At 38.2% G+C, this 20,567-nt stretch overlaps 1 protein-coding gene across 8 annotated transcripts in view; it reads right to left on the bottom strand.

Annotated features, from left to right (window-relative positions):
* The window catches only part of LOC128688669 (transcriptional repressor p66-alpha), a 122,301-nt gene that overhangs the window by 88,840 nt on the left and 12,894 nt on the right, over positions 1-20,567 (bottom strand). For 6 of the 8 annotated variants that reach the window (XM_070084466.1, XM_053776621.2, XM_070084469.1 and 3 more), the window contains exons 3-5: positions 17,359-17,708; positions 16,237-16,371; positions 1,956-2,094 (exon numbers count right to left, since the gene is read on the bottom strand). In XM_070084466.1, the coding sequence (XP_069940567.1) occupies positions 1,956-2,094; positions 16,237-16,371; positions 17,359-17,708 (624 nt within the window). The remainder of the gene's footprint in view (positions 1-1,955; positions 2,095-16,236; positions 16,372-17,358; positions 17,709-20,567) is intronic. The other 2 variants (XM_070084467.1, XM_070084468.1) reach the window with 1 other exon arrangement.

The following is a 20,567-nucleotide window of genomic DNA, read 5'->3' as shown; positions in this document are numbered from 1 at the left end:
TATAAGTTCCATCTTGGTTAAGCAAGGGGCCCAATACTGGATGTGTTTTCTTCTTTTTTTTCTGGCAAACAAGAAGAAATATTTTCAATTTCTTTCAATTTCATTATGGCTTTTAGCTCATTGTCTCTCTCCTGGGTTATGTAAGATTCATTTAACTTAGGTTCAATATTTTCTATTTCCCAAGTTAGTGTTTCCTTCCACATTTCAAATAATCCAGCACCCTTGACAAGCTCTGATTCTTCACTGTTGCCTGTAGAGGAAATGTCTCTCTCTTTCTAGTTGACTTTTCATTTTTTTTCTTAGGGGAATGTACACTGAGCATCAACTGCCGTAGAACTGATCCTCTCTAGACACTTGTTTGGATCCATGTCAGTTTTTGGATCAAAAGATCCAAAACCTAAAAATGTAGCCTAACACATAAGAGGCCCAGTAGCTGGAGCGTATCCCTCTCAAATACAACTCAAGTTTGAGGTCAATGTGGTAAGCCTAGCAGTAGGTCAACATCCACAACAGGCCCAGAGCTGGAACCCATCCTTTTCAAACTAAGATGCAAGATGAACTGGATGAAGAACTCTAGATAATGCTGAAAAATTTATTAAAGATTTTCTTTTTTGCCTTGTGAAAGGTCATAATTTAATAAAAAAAATTTTATTATCACAGCTGTTTCCCACTGAGGTAGGGTGACTCGAAAAAGAAACACTTTCATCATCACTCACTCACTCCATCATCTTGTTGGTACACCTCTGGCAAGACAATGATGGAGCAAGCGATGATGAAAGCGTTTCTCATTTTTCGGGTCACCCTGCCTTAGTGGGAAACAGCCGTGTTGATAAATTTTTTTTTTATTAAAGTATGACCTTTCACAAACTGTTGGAGACAACCCTCTCCAACACAACCTCAGTTTGAAATAGTTTATAAATTGTGTACAGTAAACCCTCAATTTACTGGCCTAATGGTGGAAAGACGGGTGGGCAGTAATAGTGACTGCTACACAGAAGGCAACAGTTTACCTAAATTGTAACAATGATGGACAATTCTGAAAATAATGGACTTTGTCCACTGTATCCAAATTAACTGCTTCAGCAGATTTTGACCCATATTCCCAAGCCTTTCAAAATGAGGTTTGTTAAAGGGTTTAGTGTAATATGATAGTACAAAAGAAATAAGTGTGTGTGGGGTTTATAAACCATACAAGCATCAGGGAATTATACCATGCCATATTAAAGCAACTTCATTAATGGTGGCCTTCTTGTAATTTTCCAGGGAAAGGAAAGCACGTGTCATACGAAAGGCCTGGGGATACGATTAATAAGCTGAAGAAATATTGCTTCAGTGGCTGTAAACCACCAGTGATTTTGTTTAGGGTTTTTTATAAATTTGTAATCTGTTGATAAATAGTGCAATGTGAATGTGGCCAATGTGTAATGTTAGGAACGATGGCACATTCTTGAGAATTTACATCCAGTACAATGTGTATAAAATAAAGGATATCAGGAAAGAGACACATAAAAATAATAAAGAATTATGAACACAAGGAAGTGATTCTAATAAGAATTTTTTGCAACACTCACATTACTCTGATATTGAAAGTTTACCTCTTCTAAAAATAATATACAGTGGTACCCAGAGTTTCGGCCATAATTCATTCCAGAAGGCTGTTCGAGTGCCATTACCGAATGAATTTGTTCCCATAAGGAATAATGTAAATTAGATTAGTCCGTTTCAGACCCCCCCCCAAAAATACACTTACAAAAACACTTACAATAATACACTTGCATAATTGTTAGAGTTGGGAGCTGTACGAAACTCAGGGTACCACTGTACAAACAATAATTACCATTAACATGTCAGCATATTAACACTCTGAAGACAACAGGAACAGAAGTCTTAATTAGAAGATATGTACATCAAGAGTACTAAGTATGAGTGAACTAAAAGAAGTTTCATACACTCACCCCTAGCCAACAGATGTTTTTGGGCTTGCAGTGCACTTGGTGATAATGCATCTGCAGACGCTGCAGATGTCATATTCTTTATCTGTTGCTTATATTCGCGTGATGCTTTTATATGTGCTGGTATTGCCGAAGACGAGGCCTGGAACAAGCTCATTTACATTAGAAATAAATGTAATCTGTAATCTTCCACAGAGTTGTATACAACTGCAAAACTTTTAACGAGGAAAAAAAATTAGTTTCATGTAATTCGGTGTTATAAAACATTACAAAGTACATGAAATGAAAGACACACAGTTAATGTGCTTTAACCTGCTGAGGGTAGGTCCCATAGTACTATGGTTCTGAAGTCTGGGTCGGTCCCGTAGTTCTACGCCATGAGATCAATTCACTCAAATAAGCTGAGAATGGTAAATTTGGGCCTATACAGTAAGTGTGCACTATATAAAAAAAAAATGCTGCAGCAAGCAGTACATAGTGGGAATAAAAAAAAAACAGCAACAGTTTTTCTAGTTTAAAACACCAACTTGGCGGTGAATTTTCATATGGTTTTCATGGTTGTATTATTGGTTTCTTGGTCTCGTTTGCTAGAATGGAAAATATATTATAGAAATAAGAGATGATTCTGATTAGTTTCAGGACTGAAAGTAGCTTGAAACTGAGTAGTGGAAATTTTCTATTTTTGCTGATATTCCAGAGTACACAAATGACCTCGCTCACTCACTCGATACGCATCCATCTGGTCACTAATATTCATTTAATTCCTTGAGGGTCCAGACCCCCAGTCTGAAGTGTCTACAGGATCTAAGAATAAAAAAGCTAATTTTTCCTTCTGAAGTAGTAGAGAATCTTTTTCTGAAGGTAATAAAACAAAAAGTATGATATTTGATGGAAAACTGATGAAATTACACTTGCAAATTTTGCTGTGTCAGCGATATTTATGCATCGGTGATTTTGCCCACTTTGACTTCTATTTTAGGCCAATTACACTGCTCCAGTCAACCAAATTCTTAGCTATTTTGCTAGTATGCCTTCTATTTTATCAATTGACCACAAGAAACCACCCAATCAACTACGTATTTCAACTACCCAATAAAGTTATCAGAAAGTGGTAATTTGGCAGATTTCAGACTAATTTCAAAATATTTCATTTTCAAAATAGGGTCCAGAATTAACAATGAAGGTGTTCCTGGCACGAAAATAACATTTCTTCTGTTCATTTGTTACGTTTCCAGGCTTTACACATTAATTCCATTTTTATTTTTTATTCACACAATTTTAGTCAGCAAAAAAATAAAAAATTTACTGTTATGCAATCTTTCTTTCAACACACCGGCCGTATCCCACCGAGGCAGGGTGGCCCAAAAGGAAAAACAAAAGTTTCTCCTTTTACAATTAAAAATATAAACAGGAGAAAGGGTTACTAGCCCCTTGCTCCCGGCATTTTAGTTGCCTCTTACGACATGCATGGCATACGGAGGAAGAATTCTGTTCCATTTCCCCATGGAGATAAGAGGAAATAAACAAGAACAAGAACTAGAAAGAAAATAGAAGAAAACCCAGAGGTGTATGTATGTATATATATGCTTGTACATGTATGTGTAGTGTGACCTAAGTGTAAGTAGAAGTAGCAAGACGTACCTGAAACCTTGCATGTTCATGAGACAGAAAAATGGACACCAGCAATCCAACCATCATGTAAAACAATAATTTTATAAATAATACCAGTGCATTCATGAACACAAATTAGACCCACCAGTTGATGTGTATTGGACGTGTGATGTGATTTGTTTACTCTTGAACATTGGCAAAAATTAAACATTTCTGCTACTTTGAGCTCAATTTCAAGCTATTTTCATTCCTAAAACAATCAAAATCATCTATTTCTGTAATATATCTTCCATTCTATCAAATGAGATTAAGAAACTGCAAAAACAATCATAAAAACTATACAAAAATACACCACAAAGTCTCTGTTTTAATCCAAAACAAACTGGCAGAATTTTTTCTTCCTCACTATGCACTATAGGACTTTTTTTTTATATGGTGCACACTTGCCACACAGACCCATTCTCTCATATCTAGGCCCAAATTTACTATTCATAGCTTATCCGAGTGAGCTGAGCTCGTGACGTAGTACTACGGCACTTACCTTGGCTTCAAAGCTGTAGAACTATGGCACGGACCCTGAAGGGGTTAAGAATGCATCAACTATTTATACAATTATGACAATGCAGTAGTCTGCATAACAGTAAATATTGTTTTTTGTGTGAATAAAAATTCCAATGGAATGCATGTGTAATATCGGAGAGGCCTGGGGACGTAACTAATGAACAGAGAAAATGTTATTTTATTGCCAGGAATGTCTACATTGTTTACTCTGGACCCTATTTTGAAACTGGTATTTTTTAATTTTGTGTGAAATTGGCCAAATTACCAATTCCTGACACTTTACTGAGTAGTTGAAAAAGTTGAATAGGAGGTTTCTTGTACTCATTCAACAGAATGGAAGGTATTTTAGTGAAATAGCTAAGAATTTGGTTGACTGGAACAATGCAACTGGCCCAAAATTGAGCTCAAAGTGGGTGAAATCATCAATTCGTAAATATCGCTGACAAAGCAAAATTTGTGAAAGTGTAATTTCGTCAGTTTTCCATTGAATTTTGTACTTTGTTTTATTACCTTCAGAAAAAATTTTTCTACCATTTCTTATGAAATGAGAGCAAGTTTGAGAGCAGGAGTCCTGACTCTCAGAGGGTTAAGGATCTTCTCCAAGAGTCAATACTATTTTAACAAAGAACAATAACAGAATTAAGATAACCCACGATAGCATGTTAGTATTGCCTTCCCCACCTCCAGGACGCATGTCCACCTAACTGGTTTCCCTGAACCCTTTCGTAAGTTACATTTGATCACACCTCAATAGAGCATGCATTAAAATCCACTCATCCCCATTCATGCCTATGTAACAGACATGGGCAAACTGCGACTCTTGAGCTGCACGTGGCTCTCGAGACATTATTGGGTTTCATTGCCATTTTTCCTAAAATTTTATATTGAGAATCTATAGTAGTACAGAAAGTAGTAAGTGTGGTGGAGGTACATGAGGCATTACGTAGAATGAAAGGGGGTAAAGCAGCTGGAACTGATGAGATCATGACAGAAATGTTAAAAGCAGGGGAGGATATAGTGTTGGAGTGGTTGGTACTTTTGTTTAATAAATGTACGAAAGAGGGGAAGGTACCTAGGGATTGGCGGAGAGCATGTATAGTCCCTTTATATAAAGAGAAAGGGGACAAAAGAGACTGTAAAAATTATAGAGGAATAAGTTTACTGAGTATACTAGGAAAAGTATACGGTAGGGTTATAATTGAAAGAATTAGAGGTAAGACAGAATGTAGGATTGCGGATGAGCAGGGAGGCTTCAGAGTGGGTAGGGGATGTGTAGATCAAGTGTTTACATTGAAGCATATATGTGAACAGTATTTAGATAAAGGTAGGGAAGTTTTTATTGCATTTCTGGATTTAGAAAAGGCATATGATAGAGTGGATAGAGGAGCAATGTGGCAGATGTTGCAAGTATATGGAATAGGTGGTAAGTTACTAAATGCTGTAAAGAGCTTTTATGAGGATAGTGAGGCTCAGGTTAGGGTGTGTGTGTAGAAGAGAGGGAGAATACTTCCCGGTAAAAGTAGGTCTTAGACAGGGATGTGTAATGTCACCATGGTTGTTTAATATATTTATAGATGGGGTTGTAAAAGAAGTAAATGCTAGGGTGTTCGGGAGAGGGGTGGGATTAAATTATGGGGAATCAAACTCAAAATGGGAATTGACACAGTTACTTTTTGCTGATGATACTGTGCTTATGGGAGATTCTAAAGAAAAATTGGAAAGGTTAGTGGATGAGTTTAACATTTCTGTCATGATCCCATCAGTTCCAGCTGCTTTACCCCCTTTCATTCTACGTAATAGCTCACGTACCTCCACCACACTTACATTCTGCTCTTCTTCACTCCTAAAAGATGGTATACCTCCCTGGCCAGTGCATGAAATTACCGCCTCCCTTTCTTCCTCAACATTTAAAAGTTCCTCAAAATATTCTCGCCATCTACCTAATACCTCCCTCTCCCCATCTACTAACTCCCCTACTCTGTTTTTAACGGACAAATCCATACTTTCCCTAGGCTTTCTTAACTTGTTTAACTCACTCCAAAATTTTTTCTTATTTTCATTAAAATTTCTTGACAGTGCCTCTCCCACTCTTTCATCTGCTCTCCTTTTGCACTCTCTCACCACTCTCTTCACCTTTCGTTTACTCTCCATATACTCTGCTCTTCTTATAACACTTCTGCTTTGTAAAAACCTCTCGTAAGCTACCTTTTTCTCTTTTATCACACCCTTTACTTCATCATTCCACCAATCACTCCTCTTTCCTCCTGCCCCCACCCTCCTATAACCACAAACTTCTGCCCCACATTCTAATACTGCATTTTTAAAACTATATGTGGAGTCAAAAAACGTTATCTATGGAGGCAAAGAAGGGAATGTATGAAAGTATAGTAGTACCAACACTCTTATATGGGTGTGAAGCTTGGGTGGTAAATGCAGCAGCGAGGAGACGGTTGGAGGCAGTGGAGATGTCCTGTCTAAGGGCAATGTGTGGTGTAAATATTATGCAGAAAATTCGGAGTGTGGAAATTAGGAGAAGGTGTGGAGTTAATAAAAGCATTAGTCAGAGGGCAGAAGAGGGGTTGTTGAGGTGGTTTGGTCATTTAGAGAGAATGGATCAAAGTAGAATGACATGGAAAGCATATAAATCTATAGGGGAAGGAAGGCGGGGTAGGGGTCGTCCTCGAAAGGGTTGGAGAGAGGGGGTAAAGGAGGTTTTGTGGGCGAGGGGCTTGGACTTCCAGCAAGCGTGCGTGAGCGTGTTAGATAGGAGTGAATGGAGACGAATGATACTTGGGACCTGACGATCTGTTGGAGTGTGAGCAGGGTAATATTTAGTGAAGGGATTCAGGGAAACCGGTTATTTTCATATAGTCGGACTTGAGTCCTGGAAATGGGAAGTACAATGCCTGCACTTTAAAGGAGGGGTTTGGGATATTGGCAGTTTGGAGGGATATGTTGTGTATCTTTATATGTGTATGCTTCTAGACTGTTGCATTCTGAGCACCTCTGCAAAAACAGTGATAATGTGTGAGTGTGGTGAAAGTGTTGAATGATGATGAAAGTATTTTCTTTTTGGGGATTTTCTTTCTTTTTTGGGTCACCCTGCCTCGGTGGGAGACGACCGACTTGTTGAAAAAACAAAAAATATATATATATACACACACACACACACACACACACACAGGGTAATTCACATTATTTTTTCAAACATCCATATGCACTGCATCTCCAAACTACTGTTTAAACTTCAAAAGAAACAGAGCTTATTGAACTGCAGGAAGATGTGGGTTTGAAGCTAGTACCTAAAGGCTAATCTCTAACTTTCAGAAATAAATACCAGAAGCAAAGTATCTCAATCTTCAGAAAACTGGCATCTGACTACTCTGTTTTTGGGACAACTTACTGCCATGAATATCTCTTGTGTAATGAAATTTATCAAATCAAAACATGGTGGTATCCTCACTAACAGCCACCTCACTGAAAAGCTTAGAACAGAACCCCTTTCAGTGTCAGGCCCATTATATGACGGCTTTGAACCCAGTGTCCATCCCGAAGTACAATGCACTGAGCTCAGCTCACTCAGATAAGCTGTGAGCAGTAAATTTGAGCCTAGATATGAGAGAATGGGTCAATGTGAACCATACAAGAAAAAAATCCTGCAACACACTGCATAATTAGAAAAACCTGCGACCATGTTTTTGGTTTAAAACAGCAACATTGCGGTGTGTTTTCGTACAGTTTTTATGGTTGTATTCTTGGTCTCATTTGATAGAGCGAAAGATATTACAGGAATAAAGATGATTTTGATTGGTTTTAGGACTGAAAGCAGCTTGAAACTGAGCTCAAATTAGCAGAAATGTTCAATGACTGCTGATTTTCCAGAGTACACCTGTTTATCGAGGGGCCACAGATATATCAGATCACTTTCTAGTTGTAGCTACACTGAGAGTAAAAGGTAGATGGGATACAAGGAGAATAGAAGCATCAGGGAAAAGAGAGGTGAAGGTTTATAAACTAAAAGAGGAGGCAGTTAGGGTAAGATATAAACAGCTATTGGAGGATAGATGGGCTAATGAGAGCATAGGCAATGGGGTCGAAGAGGAATGGGGTAGGTTTAAAAATGTAGTGTTAGAGTGTTCAGCAGAAGTTTGTGGTTACAGGAAAGTGGGTGCAGGAGGGAAGAGGAGCGATTGGTGGAATGATGATGTAAAGAGAGTAGTAAGGGAGAAAAAGTTAGCATATGAGAAGTTTTTACAAAGTAGAAGTGATGCAAGGAGGGAAGAGTATATGGAGAAAAAGAGAGAGGTTAAGAGAGTGGTGAAGCAATGTAAAAAGAGAGCAAATGAGAGAGTGGGTGAGCTGTTATCAACAAATTTTGTTGAAAATAAGAAAAAGTTTTGGAGTGAGATTAACAAGTTAAGGAAGCCTAGAGAACCAATACATGTCCAGTCTGTCAGTCTAATACACATTTACCTGGTAAAGTGTATGGTAGAGTTATAATTGAAAGAATTAAGAGTAAGACGGAGAATAGGATAGCAGATGAACAAGGAGGCTTTAGGAAAGGTAGGGGGTGTGTGGACCAGGTGTTTACAGTGAAACATATAAGTGAACAGTATTTAGATAAGGCTAAAGAGGTCTTTGTGGCATTTATGGATTTGGAAAAGGCGTATGACAGGGTGGATAGGGGGGCAATGTGGCAGATGTTGCAAGTGTATGGTGTAGGAGGTAGGTTACTGAAAGCAGTGAAGAGTTTTAGGAATATATACTGACATTATTTATGTAATTATTACAATAATACAGTAGTCTACATAACAGTAAATCCTCTATTTTTGTGTGAATAAAAATTCAAAATGTAAAGCAAGTGTAATATAAAAGGGACCTGGAGACCTGACTAAGGAACAGAGGAAATTTTCTTTTTTAGTTCCAAGAATGTCAACATTGTTTATTCTGGACCATTTTTAAATTGGCAATTTTTGAATTGTGTGTGAAATTGGCCAAATTACCAATTTCTGATCACTTTATTAGGTAGTTGAAATGCATAAATAGGTGGTTTCTTATACTCAATCGACAGAAGGAATACTAGCGAAATAGCTACAAGTTTAGTCGACTGGAACAACGGAATTGGCCAAAAATAGGGCGCAAAGCGGGCGAAATCGCCGATGCATACGTCTATCATTTCAAGGCTTTTTTTTTTTTTTTTTTACTTTTTTTTTTAAATTCTTTGACCCTGAAAGCAAGTTTGAGATCAAGGGTCTCTACCCTGAAAGGCTCAACTACAAAATGAAGACAGTCTTCACAAGCAGAGCTTAAACATACACATATTCTGTTTTAGCGAGTAGGGCTACTATATAGCTGTATTTTTTATTTATAAATAAATTTAAAATATTTTCTGTAATTCTTGAACATTCAAAAATGTATGAAAGTATTATATGTGGCTTTTCTTATCGAAGAACTTGCCCACCCCTGCTATATAACATGTTCTCATAGCCTGCTGGATGCTCAAGCCACTGAAAGAGCTTCCTTAATCATTTCCTCCAACAATTCCTGACATGTCCCCTACCTCTTCTACCTTCCACCTCAGATATATACATCCTGTCATCTTAGCCCTCTCCATGCTCTCATGATGTCTAATAAAGAGAAGAATGACAGTAGTGAGGTCCTGCAATCCACTATCTGCAAGTTATTTTTTTTATAGCTGCTTTGCCCTAACAGCACTAGTGTTTAATAAAGCTCTTGTTTCTGCTATGTCAGTGTCACTGGACTTGGAAAAAAAAATTGCAATGGACGATTGAAAATCAATTCACTATAAATTGGATGGAATTTGAATCCATTTAGAAGCCTATGCACTATTAGTGGGCTACAAGTTACACAAGGAAGTTAATATTTCTTATTGTATAAATACTATTTGTAAGAAAATTCAATTGTGTGACAGCACCGAGCATTTTTGCCAGGACTGAAGCCAGAGTCAGTACCCAAGTTCAAACACTGACAAACGTTGCTGATTTGCCTCCAATACACCACACTAAAAACAATGTTTTTCTCTTTCACTGCCTCCTAATCCCATAGGGTCTGATTTTTGCTGCCTTCTGCCTTCATGCAACTATTACTATATTGTGAGGTATATATACAATTAGGTAAAGAAAAACTGGATATCACATTGGAGGGAGAGAGTATAGAAGAAATTAATTTGTTAGGATATTTGAGAGTAGACTTGTCAGTGGATGGGTTTATGAAGGACGATGTAAAGCACAGAACTGATGAAGAAAAAGGGGAGGGTGTTGCACTGAGGTATCTGTGGAGACTAAGAATGTTATCCATGGAGGCAAAGAAGGAAATGCATTAGAGTACAGTGGTACAAACACTTATATGGGTGTGAAGCATGGGTTGCAAATGCTGCAGCAAGGAGGAGGCTAGAGGCAGTGGAGATGTTTTGTCTAATGGCAATGTGTAGCATGAATATCATGCAGAGAATTCTTAGTGTGGAAATTAGGTGGTGGGGAGTTACTAAAAGTATTATTCAGAGGGCTGAGGAGGGGTTCATGAGACTTTGGGTTGAAGTGGTTTGTTTGAGGTGGTTTAGTTTGGAGCAAAATAGAATGACTTGGAGGGTATATAAATCTGTAGTGGAAGGAAGGAGGGGTAGGGGTCATCCTAAAAACGAACGGAGGGAGGTGGCAAGAGGTTTTGTGTACAAGGGGCTTGGACATACAGCAGGCATGTGTGAACATGTTAGATAGGGGTGAATGGAAATGAATGGGTTTTGGGACCTGAAGAGCTGTTGGAGCATGAGCAGGGTAATATTTTGTGAAGGGATTCATTTCCGAACTTGAGTCCTGGAAATGGGAAGTACAATGCCTGCTCTTTAAAGGAGGGGTTTGGGATATTGGCAGTTTGGAGGGACTTCTGAACTATCGTATCTGAACTCTTCTACAATGATTATGTATCAGTGAGGTGAAAGTGTTGAATGATGATTATTGTAAATTTACAGATGTAATTATCCCTTTCACTGACCAGACCCCCAAAATGAAACTTGCCCTCAATGTAAAAACAAAAATATTGAAATGGTAAATTATCTTTTTCTGAAGGTAATGATACCGAAAGTATGAAAACTGATTAAATATTACAGAATTACGCTGGCGCAATTAGTGGTCTCTGAACAATCCCCCCCCCCCCCCAGTCCTACTTTTAAGTCAATGCTATTGTTCCAGTCAACTATATTCTTAGCTATATTGCTAGTATATCTTCCGTTCTATCAACCATGCACAAGAAACTGTCCATTCAACGTATTTCAACCACCCTATTATTAGAATTTGGAAATTTGGCCAATTTCACATATTAAAAAAAATACCAATTTTAAAATAAGAGTATAATAAACAATGTAGACAGTCCTGACACTAAAACAACATTTCCACTGTACATTTGTCATGCCTTGAGGCCTCTCCTATACAGTGGACCCCCGATTAACGATATTTTTTTTATTCCAGAAGTATGTTCAGGTGCCAGTACTGACTGAATTTGTTCCCATAAGGAATATTGTGAAGTAGATTAGTCCATTTCAGACCCCCAAACATACACGTACAAACGCACTTATATAAATACACTTACATAATTGGTCACATTAGAAGGTGATGGTTAAGCGGGGGTCCACTGTATTACACTTGCCTTCCATTTTGAATTCTTATTCACACAAAAATATAAGATTTCCTTTATTTCTTGGACAAAAATAATATAACGAGGAAATATTGTTCATTGTTTACAGCATCCCAATTACTGCATCAGACCTATTAAGAACCCATAAAACAGACTGGGGGTTGTAGGGGGAGCCTTACCTGTTCAATGTAATATCGGCAAAAATATTTCCACAAATTTCAGTTCAATTTCAAGCTACTTCCAGTCCTGAAGCCAATCATAATTATCTTTATTTTACTAGCATGTCTTCTATTCTATCAAATGACATCAAGAAACAGCCAACAAAAGCCATCTGAGAAAATGCCAGTCCTATTTTAATTCACGCACATGGTCAGTTTTCTATTTTCCCCCATGATGCCCTGCATGGGTGAGGATTTTTTTTTTTTTTTTTGACATGGTTCACACTCAACGCACAGACCCATTCTCTCATATCTAGGTCAAAATTTGCCCCACACAGCTTATCTGTATGTATGTCAAGTAACCTGGGCCCCTTTTTTCAAGCTCATTTTTGTGATTTGTAAAAGGGTCACAAGGCCTTTCTAGCCTCATTCTTTAGTTCCACAAGAAATATGAAGTTGAGTACTGTATGGTCACTGGCACACCAGCTCTCAGTATTCCATTTCACCTATGTAAGATGTATTTGAGGTAAATACATCATCCAGTCTTGCTGGTTCACATCTTTTCTCATCATGCCTTAACATGCAAACAAGATAAGTTTTCTCTAACTGCTTCCATCATACTGACTCTTCATGTTTATGGCACCACACGCGATTCCCAGTTGACAATCTATTTCTTTGTGGTTGAAGTTATCCATGATTAATAACTTTACTTTAGCCCTAAAAACTCTTCGCTGTTTTTAAGGTGTCAAACCCTTTCTCATTTTATTCTTCATACTCCCATCTTCTCTTACTGCTTGGTGGTGGATTGTAAATCCTAGCTACCATCACTCTGGGTCTCCCCGAATTCATTGTAACCCCTTTCGTAATTAATTAGTTCATTTCTATTTGTCCTATCTTCAAAACTCCAATAATTTCTAACTAGCTGATCCATTCTGCCTCCTGCCCTTTTCCTCTTACGTTTCCCTATTACCTGGTATCCTTCTGGGAATATGACATCAATTATTTCAGTAGTACTGAACAAGTTACTTAAGTTGGTGCCTGATCAGCTTGAAATGGAATACCGAGAGATGGCATGCAGTGACCATACAGTACTGAAACAATACATTTCATGAAAGGCATCATTGGTGATAGTGTCAAGCTGATGATAATAAGCATTCTTTTTTAAAAGAAATCAATCAATTACACAATTTATTTAATGAGCTAAGAACTTAGCAAAGCATGCATTCTAGAAAGCACACCAACACAAAACTTCAAGCCAATTAGAAGAAGCATTTTCAAGTTACTGGAGGGATTCCAAAGATACCCATTTTTTTTTTTCCAACTAATTTAGTGTATTGACAAATTTGCCTATATATAAGCTAAACTTAGGGAGTAATATCCTGCCTGTAAGATGTGTCAGTTATTAACCCTTAAACTGTCCAAATGTAGATCTATGTTTTTTCAGCATTTGAAAGTATCTAAAAACACGTAGAGCTTCTTTTTTCTTTTTTTACATTTGAAAACGTAAAAAAAACTTTGATCTACATTTTTTTTTTTGGTTATATTTGAAAATATGTTAAAAAATGTAGATCTACTTTTGGAGCACTACGCATGTGAACGTAGATCTGTCTAGACAGTTTAAGGGTTAAAGAGTCATGGAACTGAGACAAACCAGTCATTAAACAGTCATGGAACTGAGAAGAGGTACTCAAAAATATTTAGTATAAAAGAGAAAAAGGTAACTTATGAGAGGCATTTACAAAGAAGAGGTGTTATAAGAAGAGTAAAGTATATGGAGAGTAAAATAAAGGTGAAGAGAGTGGTGAGAAAGTGCAAAAGGAGAGCAGATGATATAGTGGGACAGGCACTGTCAAGAAATTTTAATGAAAATAAGAAAAAATTTTGGAGCGAGTTAAACAAGTCAAGAAAGACTAGGGAACGAATGGATTTGTCAGTTAAAAACAGAGTAGGGGAGTTAGTAGATGGGGAAATGGAGGTATTGGGTAGATGGAGAGAATATTTTGAGGAACTTCTAAATGTAGACGAAGAGAGGGAGGCGGTAATTTCATGCACTGGCCAGGGAGGTATACCATCTTTTAGGAGTGAAAAAGAGCAGGATGTGAGTGTGGGGGAGGTGCATGAGGCATTACGCAGAATGAAATGGGGTAAAGCAGCTGGAACTGACGGGATCATGACAGAAATGTTAAAAGCAGGGAAAAACAGTGTTGGAGTGGTTGGCATGTATGAATGAGGGGAAGGTACATAGGGATTGGCAAAGAGCGTGTATAGTCCCTTTATATAAAAGGAAGGGGGACAAAAGAGATTGTAAAAATTATAGAGGAATAAGTTTACTGAGTATACTAGGAAAAGTGTACGGTAGGGTTATTATTGAAAGAATTAGAGGTAAGACAGAATGTAGAATTGCGGATGAGCAAGGAGGTATTAGAGTGGGTAGGGGATGTGTAGATCAAGTGTTTACATTCAAGCATATATGTGAACAGTATTTAGATAAAGGTAGGGAAGTTTTTATTGCATTTATGGATTTGGAAAAGGCATATGATAGAGTGGATAGGAGAGCAATGTGGCAGATGTTGCAAGTATATGGAATAGGTGGTAAGTTACTAAATGCTGTAAAGAGTTTTTATGAGGATAGTGAGGCTCAGGTTAGGGTGTGTAGAAGAGAGGGAGACTACTTCCCGGTAAAAGTAGGTCTTAGACAGGGATGTGTAATGTCACCATGGTTGTTTAATATATTTACAGATGGGGTTGTAAAAAGTAAATGCTAGGGTGTTCAGGAGAGGGGTGGGATTAAATTATGGGGAATTAAATACAAAGTGGGAAGTGACAAGTTATTCTTTGCTGATGATACTGTGCTTATGGGAGATTCTAAAGAAAAATTGCAAATGTTAGTGGATGAATTTGGGAGTGTGTGTAAAGGCAGAAAGTTGAGGGAACATAGAAAAGAGTAAGGTGATGAGGATATCAAATGATTTAGATAAAGAAAAATTGGATATCAAATTGGGGAGGAGGAGTATGGAAGAAGTGAATGTTTTTAGATATTTGGGAGTTGACATGTCAGCAGATGGATTTATGAAGGATGAGGTTAATCATAGAACTAATGAAGAAAAAAAGGTAAGTGGTGCATTGAGGTATATGTGGAAGCAAAAAATGTTATCTATGGAGGCAAAGAAGGGAATGTATGAAAGTTTAGTAGTACCAACACTCTTATATGGGTGTGAAGCTTGGGTTGTAAATGCTGCAGCGAGGAGGCAGTTGGAGGCAGTGGAGATGTCCTGTCTAAGGGCAATGTGTGGTGTAAATATTACAGAAAATTCAGAGTGTGGAAATTAGGTGAAGGTGTGGAGTTAATAAAAGTATTAGTCAGAGGGCTGAAGAGGGTTTGTTGGGGTGGTTTGGTCATTTATTTAGAGAGAATGGATCAAAGTATAATGACATGGAGAGCGTACAAATCTGTAGGGGAAGGAAGGCGGGGTAGGGGTTGTCCACGAAAAGGTTTGAGGGAGGGAATAAAGGTGTTGTCGGCAAGGGTTCTGGACTTCCAGCAAGCGTGCGTGAATGTGTTAGACAGGAGTGAATGCAGACAAATGGTATTTGGGACCTGACGAGCTGTTGGAGTGTGAGCATGGTAATATTTAGTGAAGGGATTCAGGGAAACCGGTTATTTTACATAACCGGACTTGAGTCCTGGAAATGGGAAATACAATGCCTGCACTCTAAAGGAGGGGTCTGGGATATTGGCAGTTTGGAGGGATATATTGTGTATTTTTAGATGTATATACTTATAAACTGTTGTATTATGGGTACCTCTGCAAAAACAGTGATTATGTGTGAGTGATGATGAAAGTATTTTCTTTTTGGGGATTTTCTTTCTTTTTGAGTCACCCTGCCTCGGTGGGAGATGGCCAACTTGTTGGGAAAAAAAAAAATTCCAAATTTTTTCACAAAATTAGCAGATGTGTGCACCTGCACACCTGACTTCACTCTCCACAACTGTTTAATTAGGAGGCATCTTTTTTTTGGAATTTCTGAAGCCAAGCAACAGAGGGTTTTGAAAGATATCAGAGCCATTCTAGAAAGTTAGGGATAGGTTCTACAACTCTGACCATAATATACCTACAATTCTAACTGTTCCAAGAATTTTGGCCTAGTTACTGAAACTAAATCTAATCAGATGAGTCCTTCATATTGCCAGCTAAATGAAGTTTTAGGAAGAAAAAAAATTCACTCAACCAATTGAAGGGGACCCTTCAGGGTTAACAGGAAAAAATAATAAAGAAAGCAGTAATAAGAATAAAGAGCCCCACCTTGGCACCCAAGTCGTGTTTTATTAGAGGTGGAGGTTGTGAAGGTGGCAGCTTAGTAGCTGTAGTATTCGACGGAAGTTTTGTCAGTGCTGTTTTGGCATCATTAGCAGTTGCACTAACATTCTCCTTCATAACCTGTAACACCAACACTCATGTAACAGAAGACAATTACTATTGTAGCACAGAAATCACGTTTGTGTATATATCCACATTAATATACGATTTATGGCTCTCATGCATATGGATCTTTCATGCAATTACTAGATTAATTATCAGTGCTATTTTCCAGTGAAATTAATCCAGGAGTCAAGTGGGAAGGGGTACTTGCACATACACTACATGTAACTACAATAGTCTAAATACGAAATATTTGGAAAAAACACCTTTTATTAAAATGAAACATAACAGAGAATAATGACACTAGTTAATAAGCTACAAACACTAAGAAAAGTTTGAATCAAAGCCCATTTACTATTTAAACACCACATGTGTATTAAACATCAAAAAAAAATTATGAAGTTAGTGTGGAAAAAGTTGCATTAATGTCAACCATGAAACCCCCATTCCACTCTCAACCTTTACACTGACTAACTGCAAAAGTTATCCGGCTACAAGAACCATAATCAAGTCTAGCAGCTTCCTATGTGACCTGCGCCTCAACAAAATGGGTGAATCCCTTAAATACCTAAATATTCTAGGCATATCAAAAATTACATTGGCCATATTTTAGAACTCAATTCTGTTCAAATCTAAGATTGGTCTCTTACTCATCCATCCAGCCACTACATCTGGTAAACAATACATCAATTGCTCCTTACTTAAAATGCCACTCTAAACAAGTAGACTGAAGCAGATGGAGGGGAAATTGATGTATGTTATTTTAACACTCCCAAAAATGCGACTTGATCAGCAATGCTCCATCCACAATACTTCAATGTAGTTTATACTTCCTTTGAAAGGAAATACTTTTAATGAAGTATTATTGAAGTTTCAACAAGTTGAACCTGTCACATGTTGAGCCTGGCACCAATCTCAGAAAAAACCTGGGATGACTTGTGTTCTAAAAAATTTTATGCCGATTCCCCCAAAATCAACCCTACTAGCTGTGGCTGCAGGCCTCACCTGGGACTGCCTGACCTTCTTGAGGAGTACCAGCTTCATCTCCTCATTGCGAAGCTCTACCTGCAGTCGATGAACCAGCTTCATCTTCTCAGCCAATTCCTCTGGGCTCAGCTCCTTGATGGGTGGGACTGGTGGCATTTCATCATCGTCATCGTTGACATCATTGATACCATTGCTGTCACTCTCATACCCATTGCTGATTCCATTCACCTTCGGAGTATCATCTGCCAAGTCAGAAGAAAGTTGGTAGTTCTCGACATGATTGACACTGGCTTCAGGGGTGGAAGTCAGCCGGGGTCGAGATGTAGGTGGCGCCTCACATTCGCCGGATACCTCGGAGTCATCTTCACCTTTCAAGAGAAACCACTTTGATTAACACACACGAGAATAAAAGTAAAATTTTATTTTAAGCAACTCAACAAAAAACTCTCTCCTCTTACCTACTTTTATCAATCCATTTCACATGCTTAAAATCTGTATTTCAAAGTACCCTTGTGATAAATTTAAATGCTTTTACTTTTAATGCTGTCTGTCTGGCAATTCAAAACCATGCATGATCCTTTTCTGATATTTTTTTTTTTTTCAACAAGTCGATCGTCTCCCACCGAGGCAGGGTGACCCAAAAAAAGAAAGAAAATCCCCAAAAAGAAAATACTTTCATCATCATTCAACACTTTCACCACACTCACACATTATCACTGCTTTTGCAGAGGTGCTCAGAATACAACAGTTTAGAAGCATATACGTATAAAGATACACAACATATCCCTCCAAACTGCCAATATCCCAAACCATTAGCAGGATAAAAAAAGGTACCATTCTGAATCAAGGAAATTTAAGCCTTCTCAAATCATATACAAGTCCTTGTGCTCTTAATACCTAAAACCTTTTATAAACCTTCAATTACACTCCTCAAATGGCCCTTTTAATTGAATCTACCTCTATGCCCAAATTTTCAAAATCTTCAGCCTGAATAGCTTTGGAAATGGGATGGGTGGTCGAGCATGCAAAAAAGATGAAAGTAAAAAAAATGTAAAAACCAGGATAGGTTCAGGATAAGATTTTTTTTTTTTTCAACAAGTCGGCCATCTCCCACCGAGGCAGGGTGACCCAAAAAGAAAATCCCCAAAAAGAAAATGCTTTCATCATCATTCAACACTTTCACCTCACTCTCACAATCACTTTCTTGCAGAGGTGCCCAGAATACAACAGTTTAGAGTTTTTTTTTTTTTTTCAACAACTCGGCCGTCTCCCACCGAGGCAGGGTGACCCAAAAAAGAAAGAAAATCCCCCCAAAAAAAATACTTTCATCATCATTCAACACTTTCACCACACTCACACATTATCACCGTTTTTGCAGAGGTGCTCAGAATACAACAGTCTAGAAGCATACACATATAAAAATAAACAATATATCCCTCCAAACTGCCAATATCTCAAACCCCTCCTTAAGAGTGCAGGCATTGTACTTCCCATTTCCAGGACTCAAGTCCAGTTATATAAAATAACAGGTTTCCCTGAATCCTTTCACTAAATATTACCATGCTCACACTCCAACAGCTCGTCAGGTCCCAAATACCATTTGTCTTCATTCATTCCTATCTAACACGCTCACGCACGCTTCCTGGAAGTCCAAACCCCTCGCCCACAACACCTTTACCCCCTCCCTCCAATCTTTTCGAGGATGACACCTACCCCACCTTCCTTCCCCTACAGATTTATACGCTCTCCATGTCTTTCTACTTTAATCCATTCTCTCTAAATGACCAAACCACCTCAACAAACCCTCTTCAGCCCTCTAATACTTTTATTAACTCCACACCTCTTAATTTCCACACTCCGAATTTTCTGCACAATATTTACACCACACATTGCCCTTAGACAGGACATCTCCACTGCCTCGAACCGCCTCCTCGCTGCAACATTTACAACCCAAGCTTCACACCCATACAAGTGTGTTGGTACTACTATACTTTCATACATTCCCTTCTTTGCCTCCATAGATAACATTTTTTGCCTCCACATATACCTCAATGCACCACTCACTTAACCTCATCCTTCATAAATCCATCCGCTGACGCGTCAACTCCCAAATATCTGAAAACATTTTCTTCCATACTCCTCCTCCCCAATTTTATATCCAATTTTTCTTTATCTAAATCATTTGATATCCTCATCACCTTACTCTTTTCTATGTTCACTTTCATCTTTCTACCTTTACACACACTCCCAAATTCATCCACTAACCTTTGCAATTTTTCTTTAGAATCTCCCATAAGCACAGTATCATCAGCAAAAATAACTCTGTCACTTCACATTTTCTATTTAATTCCCCATAATTTAATCCCACCCCTCTCCCGAACACCCTAGCATTTACTTCTTTTACAACCCCATCTATAAATATATTAAACAACCATGGTGACATTACACATCCCTGTCTAAGACCTACTTTTACCGGGAAGTAGTCTCCCTCTCTTCTACACACCCTAACCTGAGCCTCACTATCCTCATAAAAACTCTTTACAGCATTTAGTAACTTACCACCTATTCCATATACAGTGGACCCCCGCATAACAATCACCTCCGAATGCGACCAATTATGTAAGTGTATTTATGTAAGTGCGTTTGTACGTGTATGTTTGGGGGTCCGAAATGGACTAATCTACTTCACAATATTCCTTATGGGAACAAATTCGGTCAGTACTGGCACCTGAACATACTGCTGGAGTGAAAAAATATCGTTAACCGGGGGTCCACTGTACTTGCAACATCTGCCACATTGCTTCCCTATCCACTCTTACCATATGCCTTTTCTAAATCCATAAATGCAATAAAAACTTCCCTACCTTTTTCTAAATACTGCTCACATATGTGCTTCAATGTAAACACTTGATCTACACATCCCCTACCCACTCTAAAACCTCCTTGCTCATCCGCAATTCTACATTCTGTCTTACCTCTAATTCTTTCAATAACAACCCTACCGTACACTTTTCCTGGTATACTCAGTAAACTTATTCCTCTATAATTTTTACAATCTCTCTTGTCCCCCTTCCCTTTATATAAAGGGACTATACACACTCTCTGCCAATCCCTAGGTACCTTCCCCTCTTTCATACATTTATTAAACAAAAATACCAACCATTCCAACACTATGTCCCACCCCCCCTGCTTTTAAAATTTCTGTCATGATCCCGTCAGTTCCAACT

The sequence above is a fragment of the Cherax quadricarinatus genome, chromosome 13 (assembly GCF_038502225.1).
Source record: "Cherax quadricarinatus isolate ZL_2023a chromosome 13, ASM3850222v1, whole genome shotgun sequence".
NCBI classification, from domain to species: domain Eukaryota; kingdom Metazoa; phylum Arthropoda; class Malacostraca; order Decapoda; family Parastacidae; genus Cherax; species Cherax quadricarinatus.
The sequence above is the reverse complement of the archived record's forward strand: the minus strand, read 5'-3'. Positions and strand labels throughout refer to the sequence as shown.